The 17,936-nt window shown below is 39.1% G+C and overlaps 1 protein-coding gene across 1 annotated transcript in view; it reads right to left on the reverse strand.

Annotated features, from left to right (window-relative positions):
- Positions 1–12,206: 12,206 nt before the first annotated feature.
- Positions 12,207–17,936, reverse strand: part of sdk1a (sidekick cell adhesion molecule 1a) — an 815,932-nt gene continuing 810,202 nt past the window's right edge. The window contains exon 45 of the mRNA XM_080206403.1: positions 12,207–14,762. Within this exon, the coding sequence (XP_080062529.1) occupies positions 14,484–14,762 (279 nt within the window). The 3' untranslated portion in view covers positions 12,207–14,483. The remainder of the gene's footprint in view (positions 14,763–17,936) is intronic.

Below are 17,936 nucleotides of genomic sequence, written 5' to 3' on the forward strand. Positions count from 1 at the left end.
CAGTCAAGACAAAGAAATCCTAAAGGGGGTTGCAAAGCCTGGCTGTTGGATTCCTCGTTAAAAGTGGAGTGGAAGCTTTGTTTGAAAGAGTAACTTGGAAATCCTAGACTAGATTTCAGAATGAAAACTGCTGATGGAAAGTATTGTTACGAAAGAAGATTTTAAAGGATTTTTTTGGGGAGTAGAGTTTGGAAACTCTCATATGACAATTATCTGGGGGATTTTGAAATCTGAAGACATTTACTTGGGTTCAGAGTGGAGAGTGTACTTGATCAGTTTATGTTTGATGGGATTTTGTCTTACTGAGATCAGTGTAGCTTAAGATGTGCTTTGCAATCCATGTTAACCTTTAAATCTGTGTGTACTTGTGAAGCTAAGGGAGAAGTAAAGGAGTATTTTATCATAATTGAACTTTTAATGTTTAATTTTTTTCTTGTTGTTATAACTAATTAGCAGTCCTGTGCCTCTGTTCCTCCACATTTTTAAAAAGTTACTGTCTTGTGAACCAGTGTTCCATTCTGGAATATTCCCATCCCATTATATCAACTGGGATTGTAACAATTTCAAAGATTCACAATCCTCTGTAAAGAAATTTCTCTGCATCTTGGTCCCAAGTGGCTTTCCCCTTATTTTTAAAATTGTGCTCCTAATTCGAGATTCCCCAATGAAGGGAAACATCTTAACTGTATCTACCCTGTCTATTCCTTTAAGTATTTCATAGGTTTCAAGGGGATAACCTCTCATTCTTTCAAACTCTAAGAGATTATAGTTCCATTTTGCCCAGTCACTTCATAAAACAGTCCTGCTATCCCTGGAACAAGTCTAGTAAATCTTTGTTGCACTGCCTTTATGGCAATCATATCCTTTTTGAAGTAAGGAGACCAAAACTGCAGTAGTACTCCAGGTGCAGTCTAGTCCAAGCTCCAATGCATTTGAAGCAAGACATCACTACTTCTGTACTCAAATCCTCTTGTGATCAAAGCTAACATTCCATCAGCTTTTCTTATAGCTTGCTGCATCTGCATGCTCGCCTTCAGTGACTTATGGACAAGGTTACCTAGCTCCCTTTGTACTTTCTTACCAACACTTTCTAATTTCTTACCATTTAGGAAATACTCTGCACATGTCCTTTTACCAAAATGGATTACTTCACACTTTTCCACATTCATCAGCCATCTTCATGCCCACTCACTCTGTCCAAATCCTCCTGTAACTGCTTTATATCTTCTTCAACACACATTTCCACCCAGCTTTGTGTTATCCGTGAACCTGGAAATATTACATTTGGTCCTACATTCAAATCATTGATATATATTGTGAATAGCTGGGGCCCAAGTAATGATCCCTGTGGTATCCCATTAGCCACAGCCTGCCAATGCAAAAATGACCTGTTTATTGCTACTACTGTTTTTTGTCTGCTAGCCAATCCTCAATCCATGACAGTACATTGCCCCTGCTCCATGTACTTTTATTTTGATAATTAACCTTGTGCGGGGAATTTTATTAAAAGGCTTTCTTGAATGTCCAATTGTATGTTCATTCACTGTCCTGCATCAATTTTATTAGTAACATTTCAAAAAACTCCAAAAAGGTCAACAAACAAACTTTCCTATTTGTAAATCCATGCTGACTAAAGATCATGATTGTCCAAGCGTCGACTTATCACAACTTTTTAAATAATTACAGCATTTTCCCGACCCCTGGTATAAAGTTAACAAATCTGCAGTTTCCTATTTTCTCTCTCCCTCTCTTAACCAGTGGGGTGACATTTGCTACCTTCCAATCTTCTGGGAACCATACCAGAATCGATAGAATCTTGGAAGATGATAGTCAATGCATCCACTCTCTCTACAGCAATCTCTTTCAACACTCTGGGCTGATTAATATTAGGTCTCGGGAACTTATCAGCTTTCAGACCCATTCATTTCCCCAGTACAACCTTCTTACTTATAGTGATTTCCTTCAACTCCGCATTCTTTTTTGTCCCTTGGATCTCTACATCTGGAAGATTGCCTGTATCTTCTTTAGTAAAAACAAACACAATCATTTAGCACAAAAAAATCATCAGAACATGTGTAACCCCTTAGCGCCTGCCCTTCAGGTGTACACTAGTGCTCCTATGCACGCTACCTCAGTGGCTACAGCATGGCTCATGGAAAGTGCAGGTGGTCTGTCAGCACACTTTGAAGCAGCTCTGTATTTTGAGGGCCCCATTCAAATCAGTTTGGCACGGTTATAGCAACCTGGGCTGGCGGAGAGGCAACAATAAGGCCACAGGAAGAGTACCAATGATTTGAAACATAAAAGCTGTCACTCTAAGAGATAATAATACAATCATGCTCCATGGTGTCGCTAAGTTGCACCTCTTTACTTCCCCATGTTGGAACACAGACAGTTGGAGTATTCAGAGCCTGCATGCCATGTCGGGTATTGAGGTGCACAGGTAGCAGTTTGAGCCTGCATGACAATAACGAGGAATATCATGGCCTTGGTCTGAGCTTCCACTGCAGCACTGATGCATCAGCAGGCCTCCACCTGCCCTTCACTGGAAGCTCACAGATTGAGCAGCAGCTGGTCTATCATGTGTCAGTTGGGCAGTGCTGCCATGGAAGTGCCCACCACATTCAGGATGGAAAGGATGGGCTCTAAATGCTGCATATTGCCCTGTGCCACAGTGGAGCTGGTCTCCTAATCAGTGACTAAAAGCTACCTAACATGGCCACACAAGCATGAAGGAATGGTAAAGGTAAGAGAACGAAGGTTGGGTAGAAACTAGAATATCCACAGTCACTCCATTGGCAATTTGCATTTCACGGCACCTTTCGGAATGCTCTCGGCAACATCAAAGAGCACATGACCCTCTGTGCTATGGTGGGCAATCTTCTTCTGCAAGAGAGAGGACAATATATCAGTGACTGTGGTTGGGTGATATACCTGCCAGGTGAATGGTGGATGAGGAAGCAGTGGGAGGTATGAGACTGGCAGTAGTTGTGGTGTGCGAGGGTCAGGTGTCTGAGAGTAACATGTAGCATAAGGATGTTAAAGGTGAATTTGGAACATCAGAGAGTGCTGGTACATGAGTGATGGGGACATGGGTCACTGAGCAGTGTGAGAGGCATGTGGTATGGTGGGTGAGAGATGTAATATGAATTCATCCAATTTGACCATTTGAGGAGGATATTGAACTTGTGGCACTGCTACCAAGGTCATGGTGTTACACTCCAGACATTGATGACTATCACCACTTGCTTCCTTCGCTTTGTAGGGTTAATCTCAAGAGCTTCCAACTCCTTGCCAGTTACACAGTCTATTCCCTTGGCATGTTGCAGCTTCTGAGAATGGCAAAAAACAATTGCTTATTGTTTCAACTTGCCTTTTATAGGGAGTGTGCCTTTAAAAACAGCTGCTCAAAACTGTTTCCTTGCCAATTGTCTCAGTCAGTGAAGTGCACAGAAGACGCCCGCACTGAAATGGACACAAGGCTCCTAATGGCCAAGCTACAATCATGGAAATGAGGTGGGGTAAAATGATGAGTAAAGCAATCAGCAAAATAAACTTCTTTAATGATGAAGAACTTGTACATTTGAGAAATCAAGCTTTTAATCATCATTTGCATTGGTAAAAAACAAACTACAAACTGTTAATTTCCCACCACTCCCACAGAGAATGAAGGCTATGTTTGGGAGGAGACAGAAAGTATAGGAAATCACACACCATGTTAATTGAAGGACAAAAAAGAAACACATGCTTAATTCAAAACTGTTTCTTTAATTAGGAGCAAGTGTGCAGGTAATAATTAAGTTATACAAAACAGCAGTGCCATAGAAGCAGATCTAACTGGTACAAATGTTATGCATGAAGGTAAACATAGTGTGTTACTAATTAACAATACCATAAATACAAATGACTGGCTGAAAATCCTGATCCACACTGCTGCAAATTGTGAAGCTGGGTTTCAATTGGCTGGCTCAGTTTGGGGAAAATCTTTCAAGGTTGAGTTGCCTCCATGTAATCCTGCCTAACAATCTGGCTGGTAAAACACCCATTATTGACTCTCCCCAAAAGCTAATTCAGTTCTTCCACCTGAACTTTTCAGTCTAAGTGCATTCAAAAATGGAATAGTGGCTCATCCTAGAAATACAGCAGAATGTGCAGCTTGTAGATGAAGAGCTGCCTGCATAATACCATTACATTCTTCAGCTGTTCTGAATTATCCAGTGCTTTGTAACTACAGAGTATTTCTCCTATCTCAGTATCCCAACTTCAATTCATCAGCAGTGTGAACATTAGGATTTCAGTTTAACAGGGGGAATGTAACCTTTTCATGCTATGCTCACTTCAAGTGTGAAAAATGTTCAGCCTGCATTGTACATTTTGTCCTACCAAATTTTGGTTGTTCTGAGAGCGTTTATGGTTGATGTGATACGTTATAGTTCACTCAGGGGCCTGAATTTTCTCATTCCACCCACCACGATAATTGTAGCGGGCAAGGGTAGTGGGAAAGGTCCGTTGACCTTGGGCGGGATTTTCCGGTTTTGAGGCGAGGTCAACTGGAAAATTCTGTCCGGGGGTCTGAGTTGTTGTGGCAATATCCACTTTTTAAACATGCTTGTTCTGGTCTGAAGCTATAGATAGCAATGACAGAGGCTCCAAATTTCTTTCCATCATATGACCAGGAATCTCTCCTGTTCTTACTGCCTGTCATTAGCATCTGTTGGAGAGATTTCCAGTTTGATACTCAATTCTTGGCTATCAAGTCCTAGAGTGGGACTTAAACCTAGAGCTACTGGTTCAGAGGCAGAGATGCTACCCACTGTGCCACAAGACCTTTGGCTGATGTAACACACGAGAAAAGCACAGGTGGTTACAAGTCTCTCACTATTAGTGGGTGCGACAAGATGATAAATTAAAAATTACTCACACAACATATCTTTAATCTATTACAAATCTTATCTCCCATCATCTTTTTCCTTTATAAATTTCTATGTCTACATTTATTGTGGAAATTACCTATGTAAACTCCTAATCGTGTTAAGACAGCCTCTTGCCAGTAGAGTCAATGGAGGCTACCACTGATAAGAGGTGTAATTTTGAATGCAATAGGTTTATATAGGCAGTTTCTATCACAAATTCACAACAAAAATACGTGACTAGGGACAGAATATATGATTTAGAGACTGAATAACATCTATGCTCTTTGGTCCAATTATTCCCTGCTTTCTAATCCTGCTTCACCTGATGACTGAACTTGTACTTGACTCTAGCTTTAAGGATTTCCTAAAATCAGGTGATGATAATACATGAAATTAACCCAAAATAAAGCTTAAAATGGTAGAAATATATTGTCTATACAGCATTTTCATTTTTAAAATTGTGCTCATGTAGTTGAGGGATGTTAGTGTTGGGTAAAGAAATATTCTGGTGTCAACATTAAACGTTCCTAGGTTGAGCAGAGACAGACGCAGGATAAAGTTCCTTCTACTTTAGGAACATAGGAATGTAGAGATCTGGGAACAAATGCTGCAGTCCATCTGATTGATCCAGGGTCTATAAAATATAATCTCCTATAATACCTTCCTGTCATGGCAATGTGCTTCAATACCAATTTCAGAAGAGTTCTGTTGGCTCAATATAACTTCTCCCCTGCTACTTTGTACACCATTCAGTACATGGTTTTTGCTAATTGGTTTTACATTAAGGGTACTTTTTAATGAGTTCAGGCTCACTACTATAGGAAAAATTTGTTTCCTCATTTCATGTTTGACCTTCGCACTCAGTAAGATAAAAAAACTTTCACATGAGCTGGGTTCCAGAGGCAGTGTCTAACCCACTGTGCTCCACTGTCCTGTGCCTCGCTCTTTCGACTAGTGGTTATTATTTCAATATTGCAGCATTTTCTAAATATTTCTGAGTGACTGACACCATCCAATGAAGAACTCTTCTGACCTGCTCCTGCTCTTCCAATGGAAATTCACGCAAAGCCATGCACACCCATGTAAACAGGATTTTTCTGGACTTCCGCTGACGTTATAGCAGTGAAGTGGAAATAGCTCTAAAGAAATTCCTGGCAATTGTCTGTTTTACTGCAACACTGTTCTTGGGACTGAAGGTTCATACATATACATTAAATATTTGTTGTTGATGTCACTGATGGAGGTCACTTGATGATCATTTGTTGTCACATATTTGATCACTTTGAAGTGTTTACTGAATGTAAAACATGTTAACTCTGACTCTTGTTGACTGATTAATGTTGTCTTAAATCATGAATATGTCTACACATTTCTCTGTGCTCCGATATTGAGAGGCTCTGGAAGCAAATGCTTATGAGTGCTGACAGAGAACGTAAAGTAGAACTGCAGTCTTATATTCAAGACCAGAAAAGCTCAATAAACCTGCATGAAGCTCCCTTATTCACAATTCAACCTGTGTGAAGCTTCTTACTAAATTTAATCTCTTTGATGCTTCTCTTTCTCTTATTTCTAAATGAAATTGTCTACATTTTCAAAGATGCTATGCATAAATAATTTCTTTATTGACCAATAATGTTAGAACACTTTGATATTGAAAACATAGCTTTGCTTTGAAAAATGCAAACAGATTTTGGTTTCAAAGACTCCCAGTAAGGTTAGCACTCTGTATTGGTTCAAAAATACCTTACAGAAAATAGAAAATTCTTGTTGAGAGGCTGAATTTCGAAAAACCTGACGATCAAGTCTGTCTTAATGTAACCTTTAACAAACAAGTGACATCTGTCATTTAGTTATCACTAAACATAAAGTTCCCATAATAAAAATCACCCATAGATCACTTAACAGACAAACTTATGTTGCATATGGTGACTAAACAAGTACTCTCCACACTGTGCCAAATATTAAACCTTGAACTGAAACCTCACATACAAGACGCAAAATACAAAGATGTCCTTTACTGTAATTACTTTTTACAAAGCCAAACTTATGCTGTTTTATCTCTGAATTGATGTTCACATGTATTGTTTCAATATTGATCTATGAGCTATTAGAGAAAGGTACCCAATGGCCACACTACATTGTTGGGTTGATGGAGGCAAACACACTAACTGCTTGAAGCAAGTTTAGGCTTCGATTTTCACAATGACAAAGTCGAACATGACACCTATTATTTTCCCTGGGATGGAAAAAGTCGGGGTCAAGATTTGCACACACCTGTTTTGCAGAGGCAGCTGCCCATTTAAAACCATAGCTGCCTCCATTCGTGTCTGATTTTCATTAGTCAGGGATGGGAAGTTTTAAATTGGACCTTCTAGCAACAAGACTAAACTTTGGAGGAAAGGTGCCCATTTGGACATGGTCATGGGGCATCTTTTGTGGAGGACAGGTGCCTCTTGGGACTGTTAGGCATAAATGTGAATTAAAAATACATAAACTCATTAATTGTTAAGCTCACTGGAACTTTCAAAAGTATAAAAATGAATTGTCAAAGGCAACTGTCAAGGCACGAAAGCTCCTGTCTTTTGAACCTTTGGAAAATGTCTGGATTGTTTAAAAAAAAATCATTGCTTGTTATTTCACTGTTGGCATAAGCCTGAGCATTACCATTACTGGATTAGTGCTGCATGATTGGCTTCACAACTTCCACTATCACAGCAGACTGCCTTTGACTAACATCTCCAAGTTATTATAGACTCTTTGAAGTGCGACTATGAATTTCATGTTTGCTTTTATAAGGATGTAGTTGAAAGAATGTAAATGTAATGAATGGGTTTTTAATGAATGAAAGTTTTTTTTAAGATTAATTCTGCATTACATACGATGTCAGCATGGGTCCTAAAGTCTGCCCATGGTGAGGTTTTTTTTGTTTGCTTCAAAAAATGGACACAGTGCCAGAGCACAGAAACAGGCCTTGTGCCTAGTCTGTCTCCGCAGCCAGCAGTTTTGGAGCCCTCACCTCCCACACACTTCCATATCCCGTCCATGCCACTTTACATCCTTCCACCCACCCACATAGCCCCTCATAACCCAATACCAACTGATTCTCCTTTATGATCCTCATGGTTCTTCATAACCATTATGTCAACTCATGCTCCCTGCCCTCAAGCTTTGCCCATTAACTTACTATGCAAGCTCACCTAGTATCCTAACATCCAGAGAACTCTGCCTCCTCGGAATGAAAATTCCAACTTCCAGGGAACCCTTTCCCAGGTGAGGTTTGTGATACCAGCACCTGACTCTGAGCTCCTGACCCAAAAGAGAAAATCCAAGTCTTAGTCTCTGTAACCATTCTGCCAGGTTAACATGTTACAAGGTGTAGCATGATTAGCTTAGGACATTGTAAATATATACATGATTATGCAGACGGGACTCTTAATTATGAAATGGAATAATGTACCAACTGGCATCTCTGTTTAGACACAATGGGCCTGATTTTAACTTACTCACTTGCAGAGTGAATGTATAAAATGACACTGTAAATGTTTCTTTAGCATTAGGAATGGAAATAACTTTCAACTCATCTTACCCTGTTATCCATCCATCATGTAGATTCATCCTGGTATGATTTACCTTCCTAGCTAAAAATGACATATACCAAATGATCAACTGGTAAGAAAATTGGGACAAACAAAAAATAAAACACTATTTCAAAATGGAACCAAGTTGCATGTCAGCAGCTGCACTGCTTTTGCAGTGATGGTGTGAATTTTCAAATATGTTACCTGGCATTCAAAATTGTTTTTTTTTCCCCATAGTGCCTTTTGTCCAGATTCTGAATACAGTGTCTGAGCCCTCATAACACTTGGGCTCCTTTCACCTGACACTACTGTTGGTTTGGTTCTCTACATTATCCAACAGACAACTCTACAAGAATACAAAAAATTATCCAAACTCTTGAATTTTTCAGAAAGACATGGGAAATCATGGGAAGCTGGCATGCAAATGAGAATACTTTTAGAGATGCCAACTTTCCTGAATATACTTCTGGAGATGCCATCACGTGATTTAGAATACTTAACTGCAGCCCTCTTCCTCCTCTCCCCACCCCTGCCCCACCCTTGGGGGGGGGGGCGGGCAGTGAGAATGTTGGAAGAATTTAGCTTCATCTGCGATATTTTAAAAATTAATAAATGAACACGTTCAATGAAAAAAATGACAGTTCTCTTAAGGAATCTAATGATTTTTTTCTCCTCTGTTCCTGTCAGTAGGAGTCTAATTTTCAATTCCTGTACATTTCAGGACAATTCTGCAGGGTTACTAAATTCTTTGAGCTGGATTTTGTGTTTCTTGCAATGGAAATTGAGGGGTCTGCTCACTACAGCTCATACTGTCTCTGTGTGTCCAATAGAGCATTGGATGGTGAATTAGTGGCTGTTTAACAGGAATGAAGCTATTACAGGGTGTTCAGAATGCTTGTTTCCCACCCATAAATCTTTCCTCTAGTTCCCTTGCAACTCAGTTATTATCAGGGCCAATCTCTCTGTTTTTAGATACATTGAATTATTATTAAAGTGTTGCTATTTTGTTGCAGCTACATTGACAATGGAATATTAATCACACTTTGGTGTGAATGCATTAATTGTTGGTTCTGAAACTGGCATTGCAGGCAGGGGCATCATGAGATAGAAGGATAATGCCACAGTCATGGCTAGAATTGTAAAGGCCCCCTGCTCGCAAGAATCACTCTGATTCATTGAAGATGCAAAAGATAAAAACAATTCATTAAAAATCATACAGATGCTGCCACCTTCCCCAGCAGAATCTGATGGTGCATTCAAATCTTGGTCCCAATAGCTGGGCTTTCTCTAATGCCCTTGTGTCACTTGATTGTAGTTGACATGAAAGGTTCCCAAATATTTTTACGACCGATGCGTGAAAAATGACAGTAGAAAACAAAACATTTAGGATGACCAACTTGTGAATTAATGATTTCAAAAAGGCAGATGGGATGCCCATTTCAGCACCCTTTTGTGTTATTGGAGGCTGGTCTAATGATGTAAGGTTGGTGACCAGACATCATCACACTGAATTTTTCATCAATGCAGGGGACAGTGTGACTTAGAAGTGTAAAATCCAGCCCTATGTTTGACATGATCAATCAATTTACCTTCTGTCATCTTTGGCACAATCTTCCGTTCAGCAAAACATCAGAGCCAACATTAGATCAACTCTGCTTAGATCCAATCCCAGACTTCTACAATAAACTCAAAACAGTTTCAGTATGCAAGGTAAATTTCACTTTAAGAGAAACATTTTGGAACATAGTTTTAAGGTAATGAGTTTTCTGTTCTTCCTACACCACAGCAACAGGTTTGCCACATCACTGTGCAAATGGGTGTTCAGAGTTGGTAATCACATTGCTAACACTTTGAGTTAACACATTTTAAGAAAACAGAATGAACAAACAAATGAACAGGTTTTCTAAACTTTAGAATCATAGAGATTCACTCTACGTACACAGTGATTTCATTAAAATAATGACTGGCAAGAAACTGTTTAACTGAATTAGGTCTCAGGAATACTACGAACATTCTCTACAACATAATATTTGCAAACAGACAGGGTGAGCCATCTACACATTCTTGCAAAAAGTAGAATCTACAGCAATTTTCTCCTTTACTACAATGTTATCGCAAACAAACCTACAGAATTAACCTAACATGGATTTTCATTTGGAATTGTTTTTGCTTAGAATTGATCTCAGTAGGATTCCACTAAGTAAAGTGAACTACTGAACTCAAGTATACTGCTAAAATGGATAAAACAATGTTCTAAGAAATTTAAGGCTGGAATTCTCAGGACTTGCACACCTTGCTATCAACCTGGACAGAGAATTTGGCGCTCATCCAAGTCTTTGCTCAAAGCAGCGGGACTGGATAATCCCAGGTGAGGTCAAAGAATTCTAGCCATAGTGTATTCCATTTTGATGAGGACAAATCTCAACCATTCATCTGTCTCAACTTGATTCATACTTCAATAGGATTTCATAAGGGGTTACAAATTCAGCAGTACAAAAAAGTATTTTAAAAATACACATTCATATACATATTGCTAGCAAAACATGTACCAGTCATGTCCTTTACAAAGTACCAAATAAACTTAATTGAAAAAATAAAAATGGAAATGAAGGCATTCTGACTAAAGCAATATTCATATGGCTTGAGGGTGCATTCAAAGTATGCTGGGCAGTATTTCCTTTGATTCTAGGATGACACCTGGCTCATCATCATCCAAATGCCACATGGCACCATTGAAGGCTCTCCTATATAAAAATAAACCACGGGCAGGATTCTCCAATCTTCTTCATCCTGCCCCTGCTGCCTGTGAGAATGGAGAATTTGGCACTCAGCTAAAACTCCATTCACTGCAGCAGCACTCGAGAATTCGAGCCATGGACGAGTTCAGAGATTTCTGATGCAAGTGTTCTCCAGATCTCGTGTGTCCTTCCACAGTAGTTTACACCATTTTTGTCTCCCATGGGCCAACTGGTCAATACAGCTCCCACCAAAAGTAATAGATTGGTATTCAAAATCACAAAACACCTACAGTCATCCACCAGTCAACTGAAAATAACTTTGCAGCAAGAGAAAAAATGTTTGTTTACATGGTGCCAAGGACCACACGATGAATTGTGTTCACTAGCCACTGCAGAACGAACCAGAAATAATACTTGACATTCAGACTAACATTTAGACAACAACCAAAAGGATTTTGGAGTCCTTTTCAGGTGGCCTGAAGAGACTGCAAAAATCTCTCAATCCTTAGGGAATTCTGTAAGCTGCTTTGTCCTGCAGTGCTGAGGGGGACCTGGAAATTTTTAATTTTACACCTGACTCCCTCACCATGATTGTGGAAGATGAAAGGTCACAAACACTTTACAGTAAGTTTCCCACTATTGGTGAACAAAGTCTCTATAGTATATTGTCACCCGTAGGCAAATCTGCCCACTCTATCCTTCATTTAAAAGAGTGAGCAAAGCTTACAAACCCACTGGGAAATATATTGAGTTTGGTAAATAGCGTTTTACAGAAATAATATTTCTATCTATTTAAATTGTCCAAATTAATTTGAATTGTAAAGAGAAACAATTATAAGTAGAAAATATATTGTATATCATAAAGCATATAAAAATAATTGAACATGGTAAAATATAAAAATTGGAATAAATACATAAAGCTTAATGCTTTATGTTACAATAAATACATTTTTATTTTATATTCTAATTACCAATATACTGAAGATTTTAGTGCAAACTGTACTATAATTGAACTTTATTTACTTTCCATCTAGTAGTATAATGGCTTGCATTAGTTGTTGTATGTCGTTGGTTAGAAAGTCAGAATGAGCTCAAAATACAGTAAAATTAGCCTGATAAATGTAAATATAAAATACCTCAAACAACACATTTAGTGGTTAACTCCAGATTCAAATTCAAGTGTCTTGAGCTATGAATTTAATGATAGTGCTGTGGAACATAGGTTCATTTGGAAGGAAAGGTAACATTCCTTCCAAATCAACATTTTACCTTCATTAAAAATTCTTTATTTCACAATCAGAGAAAAAAAATCAAGTTTTTACAAATAATTTTCCCTTTAAAATGTTTTTCTGAACAAAAACTATACAATGGAATGTCACAGCTTGTTCAGTTACAAAAATACATCCCATCAATGCTTCATATTTTTAGTGAATACCTTGGTGGGTATTGTTAATGTAAGTTGATGATTAAGAACATGGGACAGTCTCATCTCAGTATGTCGTGAGTAGAAACCCAAGTCTGGTTACAACAATTACATGAGGTGGAAAGGTTGCCGCATTATTTAGTTACTGAGGTGATAGTTTAATATTTGCAAAGATGTTTACAGCTTAAATTCTTTTAAAAATATAATCTAGAAATAAAAAAAATTAAAAAAGAATATAACATACTCTACATAATAAAATATAATGAAATCTACATTTCAAAGGAGCTCTGTCTTTGTCTGATTTGGTGAAAAACTTGTGATTTAGAACAAGAAGAGTGCTAGCTGACTCCATGCTCCTAAGAAGAAATTGCATGTGACAATACCATTTTTCAAATATTTTTACTCAATTAAACTTTTTATTTATTTTTTACATCTGTTCCTGCTATTACTTTATATGCCTTCAACAGGAATAGACTGAGCCACTGTCCTTTCCACAACTGAATTAGCCTGAGTGGCCAACTTTAGGGTACAGGAGAAGTCCAGCCATAGTTTCTCCAGCTCAGTACCAGTTCCCACCATTACTGTTAGGCTTCAGTCTGTGGCCTGCTTGGTAATGTGCCATTATATCTGCCATCTAAGACGGGAAACAGACCAAAGGCAAATTAATGGATGTCTTTTGCACTATGCCACTGTCCGCTAGAGGCTAAAAGTGGGGTGAAAATAAATTAGCTTTCAATGTTCCGAATTACTGAAGTGATTCGCTGGTGCTTATAGGCATAACATACAGGCAGTTCTGAGGAAAGAGTATTCTTGAAGGTTCCAAAAAAATCCTAGAATAAATTTAAATATAGGTGACAAGTGGTTGGTGTTGACAAGTAGGCAGATGGAAGGATGGAAGAGAGAGAGCACCAAAAAGTCATTGCACTCCTAACATCCTGAGAATTAAAACCAAACTGAACTAAGTGCAATTCTGAGACTTAATCTTGTTCACTATAACAAAAGATATGCACTTTAATAGTTGTGACCTCTCAAACTGCCACAAATTAGAAGTGGAATGGTGATCGATCCTTTTTGATTTTTTTTATATGCTTTCCGTATATTCTCGGCCAGCAAGTTAACCCATATCCTTCCGCACTGTTAACATTTTCTAAAGGATCAAAAGCATATTCAGAAAATGTTTTTTTAAAGCTAGAAAATAATTAATATGCTTCTATTTCTTTCAGTTATTTTGTTGGTGGTGGTACTGTAGGTTTAACTAATTTCACAGCACAAAAGTCACAATGAAATTAGAAGGCAATGATAAAAGCTGCCTGAAACATGCCTTTTTTTGTGCAGTGGTGACATGAGCGGCCATGTAGCTTACTGGAGCACAAAGTGACTCTGGTTAATCTTTGTCCAGCTTTATGCTGTGGTGTGTTTTTGGCAGGAACTAACTGTTAGACAGAAGAAGTCTTAATTCCATATACCTGGACTGGATCCATGCAAAGTTTAAAAAATAATATGCTCTACAATAAATTTGGATGCTCCCCAGAATGAGAGAGGTGATGCAAGGACATCACCATTTTTGAATTAAGGACAAGAAAAATATTCACAGAATCTGTTATACTTCTCATTCAAACAAATGGAACACAGATTTTATAAACACCACTGCTGTATTGGTATAATCAAGTTACCAACATGTAAGAGGCACTTTCTAGGCAGCTTTAGAGATGACAATTTCCATAAAATTGCTTTCTTCTGCACTGTAATTGTGTGTCACTTCATCTGGCACGTTGGTCCATTGAGTGAAGCAATATTTCAGGAATTGTCTTATGCTGTTGATAATGGATTATCACACAAAGGAAGAAAACCCAGTCACAGGAGTCCTTGCTCCTGAAGCAGGCTGCCCTGTGGGCGTGTAGACACCCCCTGTACTCTGTGTTGTGATCACAGTTGGATAGTACGGCTCCTGTTCACCATCTGTGCATTCCTCATAAGTGTAGGCTGAAGCTCTCGGAAGTCCCTTTGGTTGTCTCTTCCATGAGTTGTAGTAGGTAGGATCGCTCATATAGTGGTTTACAAATGAGTGTGTGCTTTTTGGTAATTCACCTTCGTAATCACTGTCAGTGCCCTGTAAAAGGAGTAATATTTTATAATTTTGTATTGCCTCCAGTTTTGTAAGTATCTTTAATTTTATTCTTCAGGTACATCATACAACCTGCAACAATGGGCGCAAGCTGGTGGTTTGAGCTAATGACCTCAATGTCGTTATTCAACCTACCCCATGGAGATACACCAGAACCGAAATACACAATGTTTGCTGATGTGACCAGATAACAAATACAAAACTTTTCCATGAAATTATCTCTTTTAACAGAATCTTAAATCCATAGGGTCTTTTTCATATTTTCAGAAAGCAGCAGAGCAGAACAATCTATTTAAAAATAAGGGATAATCCATTTAAAACCAAGATGGGGTGCAATTCTTTCACTCAGATGATTGTCAGTCTTTGGAACTCTCTTCCCGAAAAGACAGTGAAAACAGAGTCTTTTAATTTTTTTTTAAAGCAGGGGTCAGATAGATTCCTGGCAAGAAAGAGGGTGATAGGGTATTGGGGTAGGTAGGGTGCAGACTGTAATTTACCATTGGATCAGCTACGATCTTATGAAATGGTGGTGTAGGTTTGAGGGCCTAAGTGGCCTATTTCTCCTCCTTCTTGGTATGTACAACAACTGGTGGGGGTTTCAAATTTTAACTAATTTCAAAGTTCTTTAGGCAACAGGTGAACAACTGGATAAGTGGCTGGAATGAAATGCATTACCTATACAAGATTGACCAGAATTTATAAAGCTTCTTTAATATAATTAAACCTTGGAGGAAGCCTCCCAAGGAAAACATGACACCAAAAGGAGATATTAGGGCAGGTAACCAAAAACTTTGTTAATAGACGGTTTTAAGAACTGTCTTAAAGCAAAGGAGAGGAGAGGAGAGGATTAGGGAGGGAATTCTGTAGTTTAAAGCCATCAGTGGAGGTGTGATTAAAATTGGGGATGATCAAGAGTTCAGGATTAGAGGACTGTAGATATCTTAGAACATAAGAAATAGGAGCAGGAGTAGGCCATCTAGCCCTTCGAGCCTGCCCCACCACGCAATAAGATCGTGGCTGATCTGAAGTGGATCAGTTCCACTTTCCCACTTTCTCCCCATAACCCTTAATTCCCTTGTCTATCAGAAAGCTATCTACCCGTGACTTAAATATATTGAGCAAGGTAGCCTTCACCACTTGAATGGGCAGAGAATTCCAGAAATTCACCACTCTTTGAGTGAAGAAGTTTCTCCTCAACTCCGTTCCAAACTGCATTCCCCCCCCTTATTTTGAGGCTGTGCCCTCCAGTTCTGCTATCCTTTCTAAGCGGGAAGAATCTCTCTACCTCTACCCTATCTAGCCCCTTCATCATCTTGTAAGTCTCTATAAGATCCCCCCTCAGCCTTCTAAACTCTAACGAGTACAGACTCAATCTATTCAATCTCTCTTCATAAGCTAACCCCCTCATCTCTGGTATCAGCCTAGTGAACCTTCTCTGTACTCCCTCCAAGGCCAATATATCCTTTCTCAAATGCGGGGACCAAAACTGCACACAGTACTCCAGTTGCAGCCTCACCAGTACCCTGTACAGCTGCAGCAAGACCTCCCTGCTTTTATATTCTATCCCCCTCGCTATAAAGACCAACATTCCATTTGCCTTCTTGATCACCTGCTGCACCTGCAGACTGGGTTTTTGCGATTCGTGCACAAGGACCCCCAGGTCCTTCTGCACTGTAGCATGCTGCAGCTTTTCACCCTTTAAATAATAATCTCTCCTACTATTATTTCTACTAAAATGGATAACCTCACATTTGCTAACGTTATACTCCATCTGCCAGGTCCTCGCCCACTCGCTCAGCCTATCCAGATCTCTCTGCAGACTTTCCACACCCTCCACGCAATTTGCTTTTCCACTCATCTTCGTGTCATCAGCAAATTTCGTTACCCTACACTCAGCCCCCTCCTCCAGATCGTCTATGTAAATGGTAAACAGTTCTTGAAGGGCTATGGGGCTGAAGCAGGTTACAAAGATAGATAGGGATGAGGCTATGAAAGAATTTGAAAACAAGGATGAGACTTAAAATCAAGGTGATGCTCAACCAGTCTATGAGTGTAATGAATGAACAGGATGTGGTGAGAGTAGGACATGGTGATTAGAGTATTAGTGGCCTCATGTTTATGGATAGAAAAATGGGTAAGGTTCACCAGGAGTATGTTAGAATAGTCAATTCTGGAGGTAAGGAAGGTATGGATGAGGGTTTCAGCAGTGGACGAGCTGAAGCAAGAATAAAGTCAGATAATGTGACAGGAAATAGCAGCCTTTGTTCTGGGATTGAAATAGTTGTCAAAAGCACATGGTAGATATTCTACTAAACTAATCCCTTAGAAAAGAAATAATAGCCTTTAAAATAGTATAATACCCACTTAGTAAATACTCCTTTAATGATTATGAATTTGAATAACTACTAGCTATGCTTCAAAAGAAATGGTAGTGATAGGCTTGGTTAAGCAAATCATGCTCTGTTTTTGTTTGAAGGGAACTAAGGGATGTGGAATTAGGATTGGATAATGGAGGATCGCCCATGATCCTACTGATGCTGGAGTTTGCTCATGGATCTGTATGACCTTCTCCTGCTCCCATTCCCATTTCTTAATGTCCTTATTGAATGTGGCTTGGCTTCATGCAATAGGTTCCAAGACTAAACTGAACAAAAACAATTGCAACACTTCAAAAAAAGTATGCTTGAAATATGGCTGTTGCTAACAAAACCATCATTTATATCCTATAATAGGCAAAAAACTTGCTGGGATTTGAAACAAGAACAGAGGAAGCTGGAAAAACTCAGCAGGTCTGGCAGCATCTGGAAGGAGAGAAAGCAGAGTTAACATTTTGAGTCCTTTTGAGTCCTATTCTTAGTTGTTCTTGAGAAAATGGTGTTGGGCCATCAGGTTAGATGGGGATATGGGATGGGATTTTCCAGCTGTTCCTGCTGATAGGATCTTCTGTCCCATTGATGATAAGCCCCAACTGTGGGTTCCCCGGCAGTGGAAGATATGAACAAGGGAAATTGTACTGACAGCAATGGGAATGGAAGAGCAGGCCACCGCTGCAGAACAGGGGTGGAGGGGGGAAGAGAGGAGGAGGAGGAGGAGGTTCTCACCCATAGTCTTTATCGTCCTCTGGCATTCTGATTAATTCAGTATTACACTACAAATTAT

Source organism: Carcharhinus amblyrhynchos, chromosome 18, assembly GCF_965287045.1.
Source record: "Carcharhinus amblyrhynchos chromosome 18, sCarAmb.v2.hapA, whole genome shotgun sequence".
NCBI lineage: Eukaryota > Metazoa > Chordata > Chondrichthyes > Carcharhiniformes > Carcharhinidae > Carcharhinus > Carcharhinus amblyrhynchos.